General features: G+C 41.6%; 1 protein-coding gene across 1 annotated transcript in view; it reads left to right on the forward strand.

The window, feature by feature from the left end:
• RECQL (RecQ like helicase) overlaps window positions 1-16,925 on the forward strand; it is a 34,484-nt gene that overhangs the window by 558 nt on the left and 17,001 nt on the right. The window contains exons 2-4 of the mRNA XM_065940593.1: window positions 2,571-2,618; window positions 10,992-11,189; window positions 12,108-12,287. Coding sequence (XP_065796665.1) covers window positions 2,603-2,618; window positions 10,992-11,189; window positions 12,108-12,287 — 394 coding nt within the window. The 5' untranslated portion in view covers window positions 2,571-2,602. The remainder of the gene's footprint in view (window positions 1-2,570; window positions 2,619-10,991; window positions 11,190-12,107; window positions 12,288-16,925) is intronic.

Here is a 16,925-nt window from a genome sequence, read left to right on the forward strand (position 1 = left end):
TGTGTGTGTGTGTGTGTGTGTGTGTGTGTGTGAGAGAGAGAGAGAGAGAGAGAGAGAGAGAGAGAGAGAGATTTAGACTCTGGTACTTGGTGTCAATGGTGTCAAGTCCCTGATGCCGGGAAAGATTGAGGGCAGTAGAAGAGGGCTTCAGAGGATGAGATGACTGGACGGCATCACTAATGAACTTGGTCAAACTCTGGAAGATGGTGAGGGACAAGTAGGCCTGGCGTGCTGCAGTCCGTAGGATCTCAAAAAGTCAGATATGACTGGGCGACTGAACAACAGCAACACTTGATGTCAAGCATGCATGACCGACATGAGACCTTGTAAAGTATTTCCTGAGGATGCTACCAAAAGTTCAGATATAGCAGAAGTAAAACCACTGAATCGTGGAAGTGGTAATTAGTAAAAGTTCATTGTGTATATGCCTAAAAGACAGTTTGCCAACCTAGAGCACTCAAATCAAAACATGGAATTAGGCTCGGGGCTATATAGTTAATATAAAACAGCTTGTTTAGTAAGAGGGCATTGATTGTTTATTCTTTACACTGATAGGTTATATTAACATTTTCTTAAAAGATACAGAATTGGTTAGTGGTTACCTCATAGCAATCTTGGGTAACAGTGGGAGTTTTGCTTCTGATTTCCAGAGGCAGAAACGCAAAGTGCCCCAGGTCAAGTTACTCTTTCAAAATAAGCTAAATTAAGCTTTGTTTGTATGGCTATGTTGGTTTTGTCTGCAAAGGGAGTTTTCAAGGCTGCTCTCCCTTTGTTTTGGATTTTAAACAATGTCTAGGTATACTTCTGACAGACTTGCTATACATAGCTCATTAATTTTTGAACATATATTCAGCTAGCTTTTGCTATTAAATCACATCATTTGGGGAAGGAGTTTATAAGAAGTTTTTTAAAAAATGATATGATCAAAGGAGTTGTTTAAAATAGTAGGGGGAAATGGTTGTAGGTTTGTAGATTACATTCTTTCATGAGTGGAGAAAGCCTCTGCTTTCAATCTCAGCAAACCTGTGTGCCTGGATGCTAAGTCCCTTCAGTCGTGTCCAACTCTTTGTGACCCTATGGACCATAGCCCGTCAGACTCCTCTGTCCATGGGGATTCTCCAGGCAAGAATACTGGAGTGGGTTGCCATGCCCTCCTCCTGGGGATCTTCCTGGCCCAGGGATTGAATCTGTGTCTCTTACATCTCTTGTATTGGCACTAGTGCTGCCCTGAGCCTTCACTATCTGCAAGGCATTTTACTAGGCTACATGGATACAGAGGTGAAGAGACTCAATCTCTACCCTGCTGGAGAATCTTACAGTCCAGAGAAGGAGAATTATATTTCCATGAAATGGTGAAGGCGTGTTCACATAGATAAAGAATTAGAAGTCCTTGGTTTACTTCTCTACTTAAATAGCTTTTAGTGTTGTGACTCTTTGAAGCTTCTTAGCAAGTCACAGAAGATCTTACCTATTTTTCCAGCCTAGTGGTGGCTTCAGAATTCTACATGAGGCAGGGCATAGGGTGAGCAATTTGAATAAGGGTAGGGTGATGCTGAAGCTACCTTTGGAGACATTGACCTAGTTTCAGAAAATGTTGGTTGTCCATATCGGAGTTGGAAAAGGTGTTCTTGGAGGTTATGAATAAGCTAAATAAAGTTCCTCCAGACTCACCTCCTTTCACTTGCTTGTGTGTACTCTTAAGTGTTAACCATTCAGAAATATTTCTTAATACAAACCAGATTTTTCCCCACTTCTGAACTCTTTGTGTTCTCTCCATCTGAAATCTCATCCCTCTGCAGAATACCAATTCCTCTTTTAAAACTGAGCCTAAATTGTAACCCTTCAGAGCATTCATTCAGTAAAATGCTAAATGATTAATTTGAGTAGTTCGTTAATGAGTTTTGCTTCATCTGGGATATTTGAATCTATCCAACTTGGCTATTTGTAAAATAGGTTCCACCATCGCAATTTTACAGATAGGGAAAGTGGCTGAGAGGAACAGATTGTTTTAAGTTTGCTAAAATCACACAATAATGTAGTGGTAAAGAGTTGACTCATTGGAAAAGACCCTGATGCTGGGACGGATTGGGGGCAGGAGGAGAAGGGGACGACAGAAGATGAGATGGTTGGATGGCATCACCAACTCGATGGACATGGGTTTGAGTAAACTCCGGGAGTTGGTGATGGACAGGGAGGCCTGGCATGCTGTGATTCATGGGGTCGCAAAGAGTCAGACGCGACTGAACTGAACTGAACTGACTGAAAGCTGTTTAACCTCTAAGCTTTGCTCTTTTTTTGCAACTTCACTAAGTATTTGCTGGTGTTCGTTAAATGCTTTTGATGTCATACTTGTTGTTATATTTGTGTGACTTTGGTTACTTCTCTGAAATCTAGAGAATTCCCCATAAAAAGTAGAGTGGGAAGAACCATGTAGTATTGTTGAAAAGTCACTGCAGTATATAATTTACTTTCTAACATTTTCTGTGCTCAGTAATAACAGATTATCATTGAGCATTATCAACAGTACTGTTTTTAAGAAAACATTGCTCTGATTTTTCTTTCACTTTTAGAGAGAAATTTGGCTCTCCAGTTCAACTTTAGAATGGCATCCATTTCAGGTTAGTGGAGATTATTCCATGTTGTGGTTCATTCTGTTCTTTTTCTAACTGCGTGTTTTTCTCTGTCCCTTCCCCTCAGTTTTACTGTGAGTCTTAAACTGCTTTTAAAAAAAGTTTTAGTAGGAATAAATAAAAATAAATTTAGAAAATATTTGTCTTAATAATTCCGATATTTTTCCAGATTTCTTTTTATTGTTGTAAAGTATATTTAAACTTACCATTTTAGCTACTTTTAAGCAGACAATCAAGAGCATTGCATGCATGGCGTTATGTGCGTCTGCGTTGTGTGCAACCATGGCCAGTACCCATCTCCAAAACTTTTCATCACTCCCCACTGAATGCCAAGAGTAGGTGCCTGGAAAAGGTAAGATGGATGTCTTTGTTTTATACTTTAAAAGTATTTTAAATAACACCACTTAAGAACTTAACTTAAGGAAATAGTGGAAGAAGTACATAAAGCTCTTGGTTCAAAGATGGTCAATGCAAGAGTGTACCCAGTGGACAATAACTTCCCCTCCACCCCCTTCCCCGCAGCCCCCTGGTGACATCATTCTGCTTTCTGTCTGGGACTTTGACCTTTCTAGGTACCTCATAGAAGTGGAGTCATACAATATTTGTCCTCTTGTGTTGTCTTTGAGGTTCATCCATTGGGTAACATGTATCTTTGTAAGGCTGAGTAATATTCCACTCTATGGATATACCACCTTCTGTTTATCCACTTGTTTGTCAGGAGACATTTGAATTATTTCCCTTTTCAGCTTCTGTGAATAATGCATCTATGAACATCAGTGTATAAACATCTCTTTGAGCCTCTGCTTCCAGTTTTTGGGTGTATATACCTACAAGTGGGCTTCCCTCATAGCTCAGTTGGTAAAGAATTCTCCTGCTGTGCAGGAAACCCAGGTTCTGTTCCTAAGTCGGGAAGATCCCCTGCAGAATGAAATAGCAACCCACTCCAGTATTCTTGCCAGGAGAATCCCATGGACAGAGGAGCCTGGCAGGCTACAGTCCATGGGGTTGCAAGAGTCGGACATGACTTAGTGACTCAACCATCACCATACCTACAAGCGAAATCGCTGGATAACATGGTATTTCTGTGTTTAATTTTTTGAGGAACTGCCATACTGTTTTCCATAGGGGCTACACAATTTTACATCCCACCATGCAATACATAAAAATTCCAAGGAATGATATGTTTTTTGATAGCATTCTAGGAACCTAAGAAAATTATAAAGTAGAAAGTATAAATCACTAATACTGTTACTACTCAAATTAATACTGTACCATTTAGATGTATTATTTTCAACAAAATTTTTCACATTTTTTACATAATGTTTGGTAATGTGATTCTTAAAAACATAATGTAGCTAAAGAATATAGACGTAATATAAATTTTATGTTGTCAATATTCTGTTTTTAATACTGCTTTGTATTTTGTTGTTTTATAGTGGCATTAAAGAATTAACACTTTGAGTGTTGGTTTTGAACTTTTAGGCTGTCTCCATTTTTAAAATGTAAAAAGAGTTGCATTGAACATCTTTGAATCAAAAAGTTTGTGTACTTCTTTGATTATTTCCTTAAGATAAGTTCCTAAGTGGTATCATTTGAAATATTTTAAAATATAAAAGAAAGACATCTGTTTTACCTTTTCCAGGCAGCTCCTCTTGGTATTTTTATGTGTTTCCTTGCATTGTTTGTTTTTATAAACTTGACCAGATCCTTTTGTGCTTATTAGTGAAGTTTTGCTGTTTATTCAGTTAAGAGGTGAATGGTAGGAGGGAGGAACTTACTCTATGGTTATTTTCCTATTCTTTGTAGGATATAGTAAATAGGACCTTAGCACTGACAGTGGAGAAACAAGATTAGTTTCTTAACTAACTTTATATGAATGGTTTTCTTAAGTATGGAATCCTCCTCTCCACACCCCAAAACTTTACAATTTATTTAAATATAAATGTGAAAAAATTAGTGACATAGCTTTTGTCATCATCTCTCACAGCTTAATGATTCATACTAATAGCCTAAGGGTTAATAAAAAATGGTAGCAATTTAAGTTATAGTAAATGCTAACCCAGATACTCTTCACTAAGAGACAAAAGTGTGGGTTTCATAGATGTTACCAAACCTTACTGTAGATGGTGACTGCAGCCGTGAAATTAAAAGACACTTAACTCCTTGGAAGGAAAGTTATGACCAACCTAGACAGCATATTAAAAAGCAGAGACGTTACTTTGCCAACAAAGGTCCGTTTAGTCAAGGCTATGGTTTTTCCAGTGATCATGTATGAATGTGAGAGTTGGACTATAAAGAAAGCTGAGCACTGAAAAATTGATGCTTTTGAACTATGGTGTTGGAGAAGACTCTTGAGAGTCCCTTGGAATGCAAGGAGATCCAACCAGTCCATCGTAAAGGAGATCAGTTCTGGGTATTCATCGGAAGGATTGATGTTGAAGCTGAAACTCCAGTAGTTTGGCCACCTGATGCGAAGAGTTGACTCATTGGAAAAGACCCTGATGCTGGAAGGGATTGAGGGTAGGAGGAGAGGGGGACGACAGAGGATGAGATGGCTGGATGGCATCACCGACTTGATGGACATGAGTTTGGGTAAACTCCGGGAGTTGGTGATGGACAGGGAGGCCTGGCGTGCTGCGGTTCATGGGGTCGCAAAGAGTCAGACACAACTGAGCGACTGAACTGAACTGAACCGAACCAAACCTTACCTCAGTTGAAATAGTTATTTTTGGATCACATCAGTGAGTTATTCTATTTAGTAAGACTTTACCCTTTCTCAGTAGGATGTGATTTTTTAAAAGTTATGTATTTATTTATGGCTGCACTGGGTCTTCCTTGCTGCACAAGGGCTTTCTCCAGTTGTGGCCGGCAGGGGTGACTCTTCATTGTGATGTGCTGTCTTCCCATTGTGCTGGCTTCTCTTGTTGCGGCTCCCAGGCCCTGGAGCGCGGGCTCAGTAGTTGTGGCACATGGACTTAGTTACCCCGAGGCATGTGGGATTCTCCCAGACCAGGGATCAAACCTGTGTGCCCTGCACTGCCAGGCAGACTCGCAATCTGTTGTGGACGACCGGAGAAATCCCTGGGATGTGATTTTAAAATAACCGATTAATGCCACAGATCAATTTTATTTAAGAAGAGATGATTACTTTAAATCATTGCTTTTACAATATTTTACCCCTTTCAACTAACCCACCTCTTCTGTTCTTCTACCCACTTGTCAACCTGTGTTTGAAATGCCTCTGAAATGCCTTCAGATAGTCTGTTGAGTTGGATTGGTGGTTCCCTGGTGGTAAATCACTTCCCTTTCACTGTGGCCTTCAGTATGGGAGATCGCTGGAAACTGTCCTGCTCCTGAAGAATGGTACCTCCCTTGTCTCAGCTGTAAGCTTAGGGGCAGAATCCCTGCTCAGTGCCATGTGCTCTTGAGATATAGTAATAAGCCCTCTTCATGATGAATGATTGAAATGCTTCCCTTTTCAATCTCATCTCTCATCATACAGGTCACGTGTTTGAGCTGGCGTTAGAGATGGTTATAGTTTTGAACAAAAACATTAAAAGACCTAGATTTGTTACAACTGGCTCTACTCTGTTATATTCTGAGTCAGTCAGGATTTTGTCCAGGGTACAGTCATATTGACCTTGTAGCACAGGTTGACATTATTATCTGTGTTAGGTGGGATTCAATGAAAGAAGCAGAGGCACTGTGAGTGATAAGAGGGATTGACTGTAGGAATTCTTGATGGGAATTTGGGAAGTGTTGAGGCTCTTTCTTTGTGTCTGTTGGTGGGCCTGGCGTCGGTGGTGCCAGTAGATAGGAAGAGAAGATGCTTCTGCCATGGGGATTCCCCAAACAGAATGCTCCCTGTGAAGATGAATCTCATCAGAACCTGGCCCAGTCTCTGGTTGCCTCAGAGCCTCCAGTCTAGGTGAGGCAGCACCTGTCAAAGTGCTAGCGTGCTTCCCTGTGAGTCACACATGTTCTGGCTGAGCGTTCAGAGGAGCCCAAGGAGGGGAATCAACAGGATCCAGAGGAACTGCAGGCACCTCTGTTTCCCCAAGGATATCTAGCAGCAGCTAGAATTGTCGTCCCAGCTGCTTCCCCATGCCGGAGAGGGGACAAGGCCTGACCTTGTACTGCCCTTCTTAAATATGGAAAATATAGCTACTGCTTCACTTCCCCCTTCTAAAGCTCTGGCTCCCCAAGTTGACACAGCTCTCTCTTGTCCAAACAAATGTATGCTGATCCTCTCCCCTGAAGAGGACAGGAATTCTGTTTATTCATCTTTGGGTGATGCTCATTCCTCTTCTTGCTCAATCACATCCTCCGTGATAATCTTCTAACTTAAGTACTGAGATACAAAGTTAGTGACTGTTAACCCCTTTTATTTTAAAATTTAGGGGAATGGGAGCCAGAAGGTCAGTCTATCCTTCCATTCATCAACTAACTAACCACCACCAAGAGAAATCCAAACTTGGCTTCTACAGGAGTGTCAAAATAAAGGAGAAATGCTTAATAGCTCTCCCAGTTCTTGGGTCTCACCTGATCATGTGGTTATAGCTGTTACTTTCTGACTGCCTTTCAGCTTTCCATATCCCCTTGTCCTCAGCAAACAGCTCACCTGGTCATGGGCCCTTGCCTGGTGGCATCTGCCTTAGCAGTTTGCTTGTGATGGGTTTTTGTGGTTTTCCATTAACGCTAAGCAGGGGATGTGGGAATACCAAAAGATAACCCTAGAGCAGGGATCCCCAACCTCTGGGATCTAATACCTGATGATCTGAGGTGGAACTGATGTAATAACAGAAATAATGTGCACAGTAAATGTAATACACTTGAATCATCCTGAAACCATACCCTTCCCCACCCTACCCTGGTCCTTGGAAAAACTGTCTTCCATGAAACCGGTCCCTGGTGCCAAAAAGGATGGGGACCACTGCCCTGGAGTATCCCCCGCATTCCAGACCCACTGCTCCTCACCTCTGCAGTGTCACAGCAGTCCACTTTCCTCTAATAGTCAGGATCATTCGCCCCAGCCAGTCCAGTAACCCCTTTCTTTGCCTTTTGGTCTCCTGGCCATGAGGAATCCAAACTGGCCAAGTGGTAAGCAACTTCCAATTAAATGGAAGCATTGCTCTTCCCCCTGGTGGAAGCAGTTCTAACTGGCCAGTCTAGACTAGCAGAGTCCAAAGTTTCAGGGATGGGAAGCAAGCATTTCACTAGTGGATCACTAGGGGATAACAGGAGCCATGTTTCCGGCCCTGTTTCCCAGGCCCGTGAGTCCTGGCTGTGTGAGGAACAGCACTGTTCACTGTTTTGGTAGTAAGCACTCTTTATACTGCCTTCCACTTGGTCTGTCCCACCGTAATAGTCCTTACTCTTAGGTCAGGAAACCAGCCAGTTGCTGAATGCATGCATGGTAAGTTGCCTCAGTCATCTCTGACTCTTTGCGACCCTGTGGACCCTATGCCAGGCTCATCAGTCCCTGGGATTCTCCAGGCAGGAATTCTGAATTGGGTTGCCATGCCCTCCTGCAAGGGATCTTCACCACCCAGGGATGGAACCACAAGTCTCCCGTGTCTCCTGCACTGGCAGGCGCGGTCTTTACCGCTAGCGCCACCTGGGGGTATCTGTTCTAATTACACCTGCTGGAGCTGGGGCGTAACCACAGAGTAGACCTCCTAGCCCCCTGTGTGATGCGCCTGGGCAGAACGGCATTGATCATCTGTTTTGCCCAAGTTCAGTCCATACTCTTAACTGGTGGGTCACCATGTCATTATAGTTCTCCAGGAATTACCAGATTACGGTTGCTGTCCAGGAACTTCTGAGAAGTTATTTTCCTTTTCCCAGTACACAATTACCTTGATAAGTGTCTCTGGAGAAGGATAGTGGAAAGATTTATTGCATGAAGTTTTAGCTGTGTATGAGGGTCCTTTTTTAAAGGGCCCCAACCTCTACTTTACACAGGGAGCTTTGGATCTATAAATTGGCTCATTTCTGGGAACTGGTTGAAGGACTATGATTCTGTTGTGGTAATTCAAATCAGACATGTGTTCACCAGAATCAGGCCTTTGTACTCTGCCTGTCCAGATCACATAATCTATTTCTATTTCAGACTTCATGATCACCCAGCCAGTGCCAAAGATGTCTTTGAGTCAGACTGTTCTAATTGTTCCTTCTGCTTATTGCTCCTTGGGTTTCTCTGGTGGCTCAGATGGTAAAGAATCTGCCTGCAGCACAGGAGACCTGGTTGGGAAGATTCTTTGGAGAAGCAAGTGGCAACCCACTCCAATATTCTTGCCTGGGAAATCCCATGGACAGAGGAGCCTGGCAGGCTCCATGGGGTCACAAAGAACTGGAAAGGACTGAGCGACTAACACTTTCACTTTCTGTTGCCCATTTTGGCAACCACATCTGCCTTTCCTTTGGTCATGAATTGAATTGCTGACAGTTAGCCCCTGTGTCTTAGAAATCATCATTCTCATTGATTCAGGTAGTCTAGTTGAAAGGCAGTACTTCCCATGGTCATTCCTGGCTTACAGAGAACAGCCAACCCAGACCTCTTCAGGGATTCATTCCCCTCATGAATGCATTTGTTACAGACTTGGAAAAAGGAGGGTCTCCTGGATCCTCCTGGGGGATAGCAGGAGAGTGGATGATCAACCAGTCTAGCACTCCCATCTCCCTAAACCTCGAGTTCCTCTCCTTTAGCGTATACCCAGAAAGTTCTAGCCTTTCCATTTCATTGGCATCTTCCCCTGTGTCATTCCATCCCAACTTCCTGATATTCATCTTTGGGGTCAGCTAAGTAAAGAATTAGAGTCACTCCTGGCCACTATATTTAGCATACTAAATCCAGAATTTCTTATTGAATCCACACCAGTAAATTTGGCTTCATTCACTATTGTGTATCGTTGGGCTTCCCCGGTGGCTCAGACTGTAAAGAGTCTGCTTGCAGTGCAGGAGACCCAGCTTCAATTCCTGGGTTGGGGGAGATCCCCTGGAGAAGGGAATGACAACCTACTCCAGTATTCTTGCCTGGAGAATGGAGAGGAGCCTGGCAGGCTGCAGTCCATGGGGTGACAGAGTCAGACATGACTGAGCACAAGAGGAACTGACTGCTGCCCCCTGTCGGCCAAGGTGAGCCAGCACATCGGCCTTAAGGTGAGCTGCGGCAGCGCCTGACCTTATGTCGACTTTAAACCTGGCTGCCGTTTCCACCTTCCACATCTCAGACAGACGTCACTGGTGGCCAGCCCTAAACCTGCATCACACAAGCAGTTGATAGAATACAAAAACACTAGAGCATCCTATTTTAAATCATAACCATAAGGTTTTATCTCATGGGAAGACATTAAAACTGGACACTGATTAAAGCAGGCAGATGTTTAGAAAGCAGCAAGGATGTCTGTAAAATTTTCTAGCTTCCGCTGATGTTAAAGAAAATCTCATTTTGACTTTAATATTTGGATTGTTTAGTATCATATGTTAAGGCTTCTTTATAAATTACCATGCTGGCCTCGCAGTGCCAATTTTAGTAGCACACTTGATTTCTCTTTTTACTGATACGTCGTCTTGTTTATAATCACCACCTCCTTACCATGTCACAGTATGAACCCAAATACAAATGTTTTTGTAAAATGATAGCTAAGTAGTTAAGGGATTACTTTTAGATAACTTCCTCTTGCTTTAAAGTCTAGTCATTTTACTGAGGTGATTTAGAAGATTGTTGGACCACTGTTCAGCAACGTGATTTTTGTTACTCTTTGGTCGCTCAGTTATGTCTGACTCTTTTGTGACCGCATGGACTGTAGCCCACAGTCTACATGGATAGGCTCCTCTATCCATGGGATTTTTCCAGGCAACAATACTAGAGTGGTTTACTGTTTCCTCTTCCAGGGGATCTGCCCAACCCGGGGATTGAACCCACATCTCTTGAATTGGCAGGTGGGTTCTTTACTGCTGAGCCTCCCGGGAAGCGCACCGTGGTAAAATTAATAATTTTTATTTATTAAATGCTTAACTCTGTACCAGGTACTGTGTTAAGAACTTTCAAAATTCTGTCTCATTTAATTTTGTATAGCAATATTGTGAAAGCTAGGTTTTATCCCCACTTTACAGGTAGGGATTTTGAGGCTCAGTTAAGTATAAGGTACTTAGCTTGAGGTCGCTCAGCCAGTGAGAGGAAGACCTAAGATATACCTCCTATCTGGGTGGCTCCAAAATGTGCACTTCACCACTCTTCTAGACTACTCTTAAGTTTATACAGTTGATAGTGAGGAATACCAAGAAAATCAATCATAAGGAAACCTAAAATTGTGATTAATTCTGTCTGGTCATTGTATCTTTTTTCTTCCCTTGTAGCTCTGAGTGAGGAACTGGATTCTGTAACGAGTGAGCTACATGCAGTAGACATTCAAATCCAGGAACTTCTGGAAAGACAGCAGGAGCTCATTCAGAAAAAAAATGTACTAACGAAGAGAATAAAGCTGTGTTTAGAGGACTCCGATGCTGGGGAGAGCAGTGAATGTGATTCTTCACCTGCCTCTTGGAATAAAGAAGGTTTGCTCTCTCTCTTTTTTTTTCTTTGCTAGTTTTGTTTCCTCTTGTTTCTTTGAACTGGAATTGAATCATTGTGTCTGGGTCAGTGCTTTTCAGTAGTTTAGAAGTGAAACTGACCATTCCTTAAGTGGCAAGAGAACTAGTAGGCAGACCATCCTTTACCCACGTCCTTTTAAAATGAAAGCCTTTATTATTCAGATCAACTATGTTTCCAACAGCATTAATCTGTGCTTGGAGAAAGATATTTTTTTAACTCAGTTTTCTCTGTTGTAATGAGAAGAAATTAAGCAAGAAAAAAATTCAGACTCCTCATCAAAGTCTAGTTCATTCTCCTCCCCTAGTGAACAAATCTTCCTTGATTCAGGATCTTGCCAAACAACTTGTTTATCATTAATTTAGAATACTGTATCTCTTGACAGAATTGCAGCGCTTTCTGGGCTTTGTTGTCCAGTGTTGTCCACTTTTTAAACAAGATATTGACACCAAAAAGTCCATATAATTGTTAACTTTGGTTCATGGTATTTGAGGTTTCTGATACTGTGAATTCCCTGACCGACGTTCAGACTATTTATAAAATACCTGACTACCTTTCTCCTCTGTCTAGTTTATTTCTCCGACGTTCAGACTATTTATAAAATACCTGACTACCTTTCTCCTCTGTCTAGTTTATTTCTCACTGGCAAATGTTGTCATTTTATTCTGACATACTTTTTCTTATGATATATCATTAAATTTGGTTTTGCTTAGCTTTGTGAATTAAACTGATCTCAAAACTATTATTATAAAAATTAAATTATCAATAGTATTAAAAGTCTTATATATTCATCTGATTCTTCTCTATTATAGAAGCAGCCCCTCACATTTGTGTCTCATTTATAATTCTAAATAGTTCTACCTAACTTGTTTTTCTCTTTCTAGATTTTCCATGGTCTGGTAAAGTTAAAGATGTTCTACAAAGTGTCTTTAAACTGCAGAAGTTCAGGCCACTTCAGCTCGAAACTATTAACGTCACAATGTCTGGAAAGGAGGTATTTCTCGTTATGCCTACAGGAGGGGGAAAGAGCTTATGCTACCAGTTACCAGCATTGTGTTCAGATGGTGGGTATTAATAAACATCAATTCTAAGGTGAAGAAACATCATTTCTATGAATATATTTTTAAGTCTTAAAGAAATATTTTTAACCGTGTATTTGCCGAAATCAAGTGCATGTTTTTGTTTGTCTCTCCACTAATAGACATTTAATGGGGAAGGAACTGGCAACCCAGTCCAGTATTCTTGCCTGAAAAAGTCCATGGACAGAGGATCTTGGAGGGCTACAGTCCATGGGGTTGTACAGAGTCGGACACGACTGAGCGCACGCATGAATAGATATTTAAAGTGTTCACTTAGAGAGGATATGCTAAAGACTGAGAGTAGTTCATTCTTCTATCTGATTCCGGAAACATCCTTGAAAAGCATGTTGTAGGAGGAGAAGCCCTAGAAGAGGAATCATTAGGCTTGGAGTCGAGCCCCAGGTCTTTGTGGAGTGTCAGCTGTGGTCTTAGACCCGGAAGATACTGGAGTCAGCAAATGTGCGTGGTCCTCGCTTTTCAGAGGACTCACAGTGCCCGGCGGTGCTCTCTCACACCTTAATGTCGGTGACAGCCAGCCGGAATCTGATCATGTTTACTATGAGACCCAGATCGTAGTTTCTAACAGGCTCTTGGGTGATGCTGGTGCTGCTGTCTGAGGACCACTGGGGTACAGAGCAGTCCGCATGCTTTTGCTTGGAGAGCCAGGCAGTGCCTGTGAGAGCCTGTGTGGTCTGCAAGGTCTCTGCTGACTGCTGAACGGCCATTGTGGCAGGAAAGCAGCCACAGATGACAGGTAAAGGAATGGCCCTGGCTGTGTTCCAGTAAAACTTTCTTTACAAGAACAAGCAACCAGCCCTTAGTTTATTGACCCCTGGTCTAGAGAATACAGGTTACTTGCAAGCCATTAAGGGTTTTGTGATAAAGGTTTTAATAGGGAGTTAAGTCAGGGCAAAGATCTGGTCTAGGGGTTTTAGGGAAGGCTGTCCTGAGGAAGTGGAATTTTTTATTTTTTATTTTTCATTGAAATATAGTTGATTTACAATGTTGTATTAATTTCAAGTGTATAGCAAAGTGATTGAGTAATACCCATATATGTATGTATGTTCTTTTTCAGATTCTTTTCCTTTAACGTTATTTTAAAATATTGAGTATGGTTCCCTGTGCTATACAGTAGGTCCTTGCTGGTTATCTATTTTCTATATAGTTCTGTGTATCTTTTAATCCTAAACTCCTAATTTATCCCTCCCCTCCCCTTTCTCCTTTGGTAATCTTAAGTTTGGTTTCTATGTCTGTGGGTCTATTTCTGTTTCGTAAGTAAGTTCATTTGTATCATTTAAAAAAAAATTTTTTTTTAGTCTCCATATAACTGATGTCATATGACATTTATCTTTGGCTTATTTCACTTAGTCTGATGCTGCTGATGGCATTATTTTATTCCCTTTTTGGCTGAGTAATAATAGTCCACTGTGTATATATGTGTGTGTGTGTGTATGGAAGTAGTATTTGAGCTGAAAGCTAAAGGATAAGCAGGCACAAAAAGGGACAGAGGAGGAAGGAAGAATGTTCATGCAGGGGAGCAGGATTTGTGAGGGCCTAAAAGTGAGACAGAGGAGAGTGCTACAGCTGACTTACAACTCAGCATTAAAAAAACTAAGATCATGGCATCCGGTCCCCATCACTTCATGGCAAATAGAAGGGGAAAAAGTGGAAGCAGTGACAGATTTTCTCTTGTGCTCCGGAAGCACTGCAGAATGGTGATTGAAGCCATGAAATTAGAAGACACTTGCTTCTTGGAAGGAAAGCTATGACGAACCTAGGCAGTGTATTAAAAAGCAAAGACATTCCTTTGCTGACCAATGTCTGTATATTCAAAGCTATGGTCTTTCATCTGACAGTAGTCATGTGCAGATGTGAGAGTTGGACCATAAAGAAGGCTGAGTGCTAAAGAATTGATGCTTTTGAATTGTGGTACTGGAGAAGACTTTTGAGAGTCCCTTGGACTACAAGGAGATCAAATCCTAAAGGAAATCAACCCCAAATATTCATTGGAAGGACTGATGCTGGAACTGAAACTCTAGTTTCAGCTAATATGAACAGCTGATGTGATCTGGTCACCTGATGTGAACAGTGACTCATTGGAAAAGACCCTGATGCTGGGAAAGATTGAAGGCAAAAGGAAAAGAGAGTGGCAGGGGATGAGATAGTTGGATAGTATCATTGACCCAATGGACAGGAACTTGGCCAAACTTTGGGAGATAGTGATGGACAGGGAGGCCTGTTATGCTGCAGTCCATGGATAGCACTCCTGGTATGTCTTCAAGGAGTCAGACATGACTTAATGACTGAACGGCAACAACATAAAGTGAGAAACTGTGGTATACTCAGTAACCTGGCAGGGAGAGAGTGGCAAGGCATGCTGAAAGAGTCTTTAAAGATATTTTTAAGACTTCCTTCTATGAGTGGAAAGCTATGAAGGGTCTTAAACAGGTGAGAAACTTGTCAGAAGGATAATTCCAGCATATGGAGGGATTCCAGAAATATTTAGAAGGTAGGTTCAGTAGGATTCAGTACTCATTAGATACAAGGCTAGAAGAAGAGATAGTCCAGCTGTCCGGATTTCAGGCTGGGACAGATGGGGTGAAGTTATTTGCTGAAATAGGGTACACTGGAGAAAGAACTTATTTGGAAATGGAGAGAGAGGGAAGGTGATGAATTTAATTTGGGGTCTGTTGAATTAATGATGCCCACAAGACATATAGGTAGAATTGTCCTCTGAGTTTGAGTGGAAAGGTTGGGTCTGAGTGATCTGAGGTTGCTGAGTCTGAGGCTCTTAGAGTGGAAATGGCTCTTGTAGTGAATTGTATCATCCAGAGCAGTGTGAGAGAAGAGGGCCCAGAACAGAAACCAGAACACCAAGAGTTTAGGGATAAACAGAGAATGAGGGCATGCAGAGAAGGCTAAGATAGAGTAGCAAAGTGGAGGAGGCTGGTCTGGAGACTGTGGTGTTATTAGAAGTGCAGAGAAGGGAGTACTTCAAACAGGGAGTGGTTAACAGTGATGACTGCTGGCACAAGGTCAAATAAAATAAAGACATGGAAGTTCCAGTGGATTTAGTAACACAGGACTCATCTATGACCTTGGCTAGAGCAGTTTCAACAAAATGGATGGGTGGAAACCAAATAGCAATTGTTTGGGAGTGAGTAGGAGTGAGGAAGAGGAACCAGTGAAAGAGACACTCTAGGGAGAGAATTGCTATGAAGGGAAAAAGCCAAGGGGCCCTGAATTAGGTGTCCATTGTTTCTTTAAGTTTCAGAGAAACTTGACCATATTTGATCAAGTCTCTATATTCGAAGAGCTGATGCTTTTGAACTGTGGTGTTGGAGAAAACTCTTGAGAGTCCCTTGGACTGCAAGTTCACACCAGTCCATCCTGAAGGAAATCAGTCCTGAATATTCATTGGAAGGACTGATGCTGAGGCTGAAACTCCAATACTTGGGCCACCTGGTGAGAAGAACTGACTCATCTGGAAAGACCCTGATGCTGGTAAAGATTAAAGGTGGGAGGAAAAGGGGATGACAGAGGATGAGATGGTTGGATGGCATCACTGACTTGAGGGACATGAGTTTGAGCAATCTCTGGGAGTTGGTGATGGACAAGGAAGCCTGGTGTGCTGCAGTCCATAGGGTTGCAGAGTCTGACATGACTGAACTGAACTGACCATATTTAAATACAATGAGAAGGTACCGTAAAAAGGGAGAAAGTGAAAATACAGCAGAGAGGACTAGTTGAGAGGGTGAAATCCATGATAAGGTCTTAATCTGAATATATTTTTGAAACTGGTCTGCTCTCTGCCCCAGGTTGTTTTAAGGAACAAACTATGGAAACATAAGGCCATGAGATTTTAGCAATCTAAATAGCTCTCTTAGCTGTGAACAATTTCAGTTCTCACAGAAAGGGGATTTATTATCAGAACTTGAGTCAGTCAATAAGCTGTTAACTGATTTCTGCTCAGACTGAATTAATCTTGTGCAGTAAGTGGGTAGATACTCATGTAACTATCATTCTGGATGATACAAGGTGCTATGTTTGCTTTGGAAAGCTTTTTTTTTAAAGAAAATTATTTATTTATTTGGCTGTGCTGGTCTTAGCTATAGTATATGGGATTTTTTTTTTTTTCCCAGTTGCAGCATGCAGGTTCTAGTTCCCTGACCAGGGCTCGAACCTGGAGCCCCTGCATTGGGAGCACATTCTTAACCACTGGACCACCAGGGAAGTCCCTGGAAAGCTTTTTTTTAGTGAAGTATAGTTGATTTACAGTGTTGTTATTTTCCACCGTACAGCAAGGTGATTCACTTTTTTATATATATACGTGCACACACACACACACATCCTTTTTTAATATTCTTTTCTGTTGTAGTTTATCATAGAGCTTTTTTCATTGTTTCTTTTTATTGGAGTATAATTGCTTTACATTGTTGTGTTAGTTTCTCCTGTACAGCAAACTTTGGAAAGCTTCAGAATAACTTTTTCCTGATGTAACTGGATAGTCTTATGATTTATGTAATTTTACTGAGGTTACCAATACTGATTGTCAAGAATGATAGTAAGTTCAAAATGATAATATCTCTCCATGTTTTTATAGGACTGGATAAGGTGAGAGTT

This window comes from Muntiacus reevesi, chromosome 1 (genome assembly GCF_963930625.1).
Source record: "Muntiacus reevesi chromosome 1, mMunRee1.1, whole genome shotgun sequence".
NCBI classification, from domain to species: Eukaryota; Metazoa; Chordata; class Mammalia; order Artiodactyla; family Cervidae; genus Muntiacus; species Muntiacus reevesi.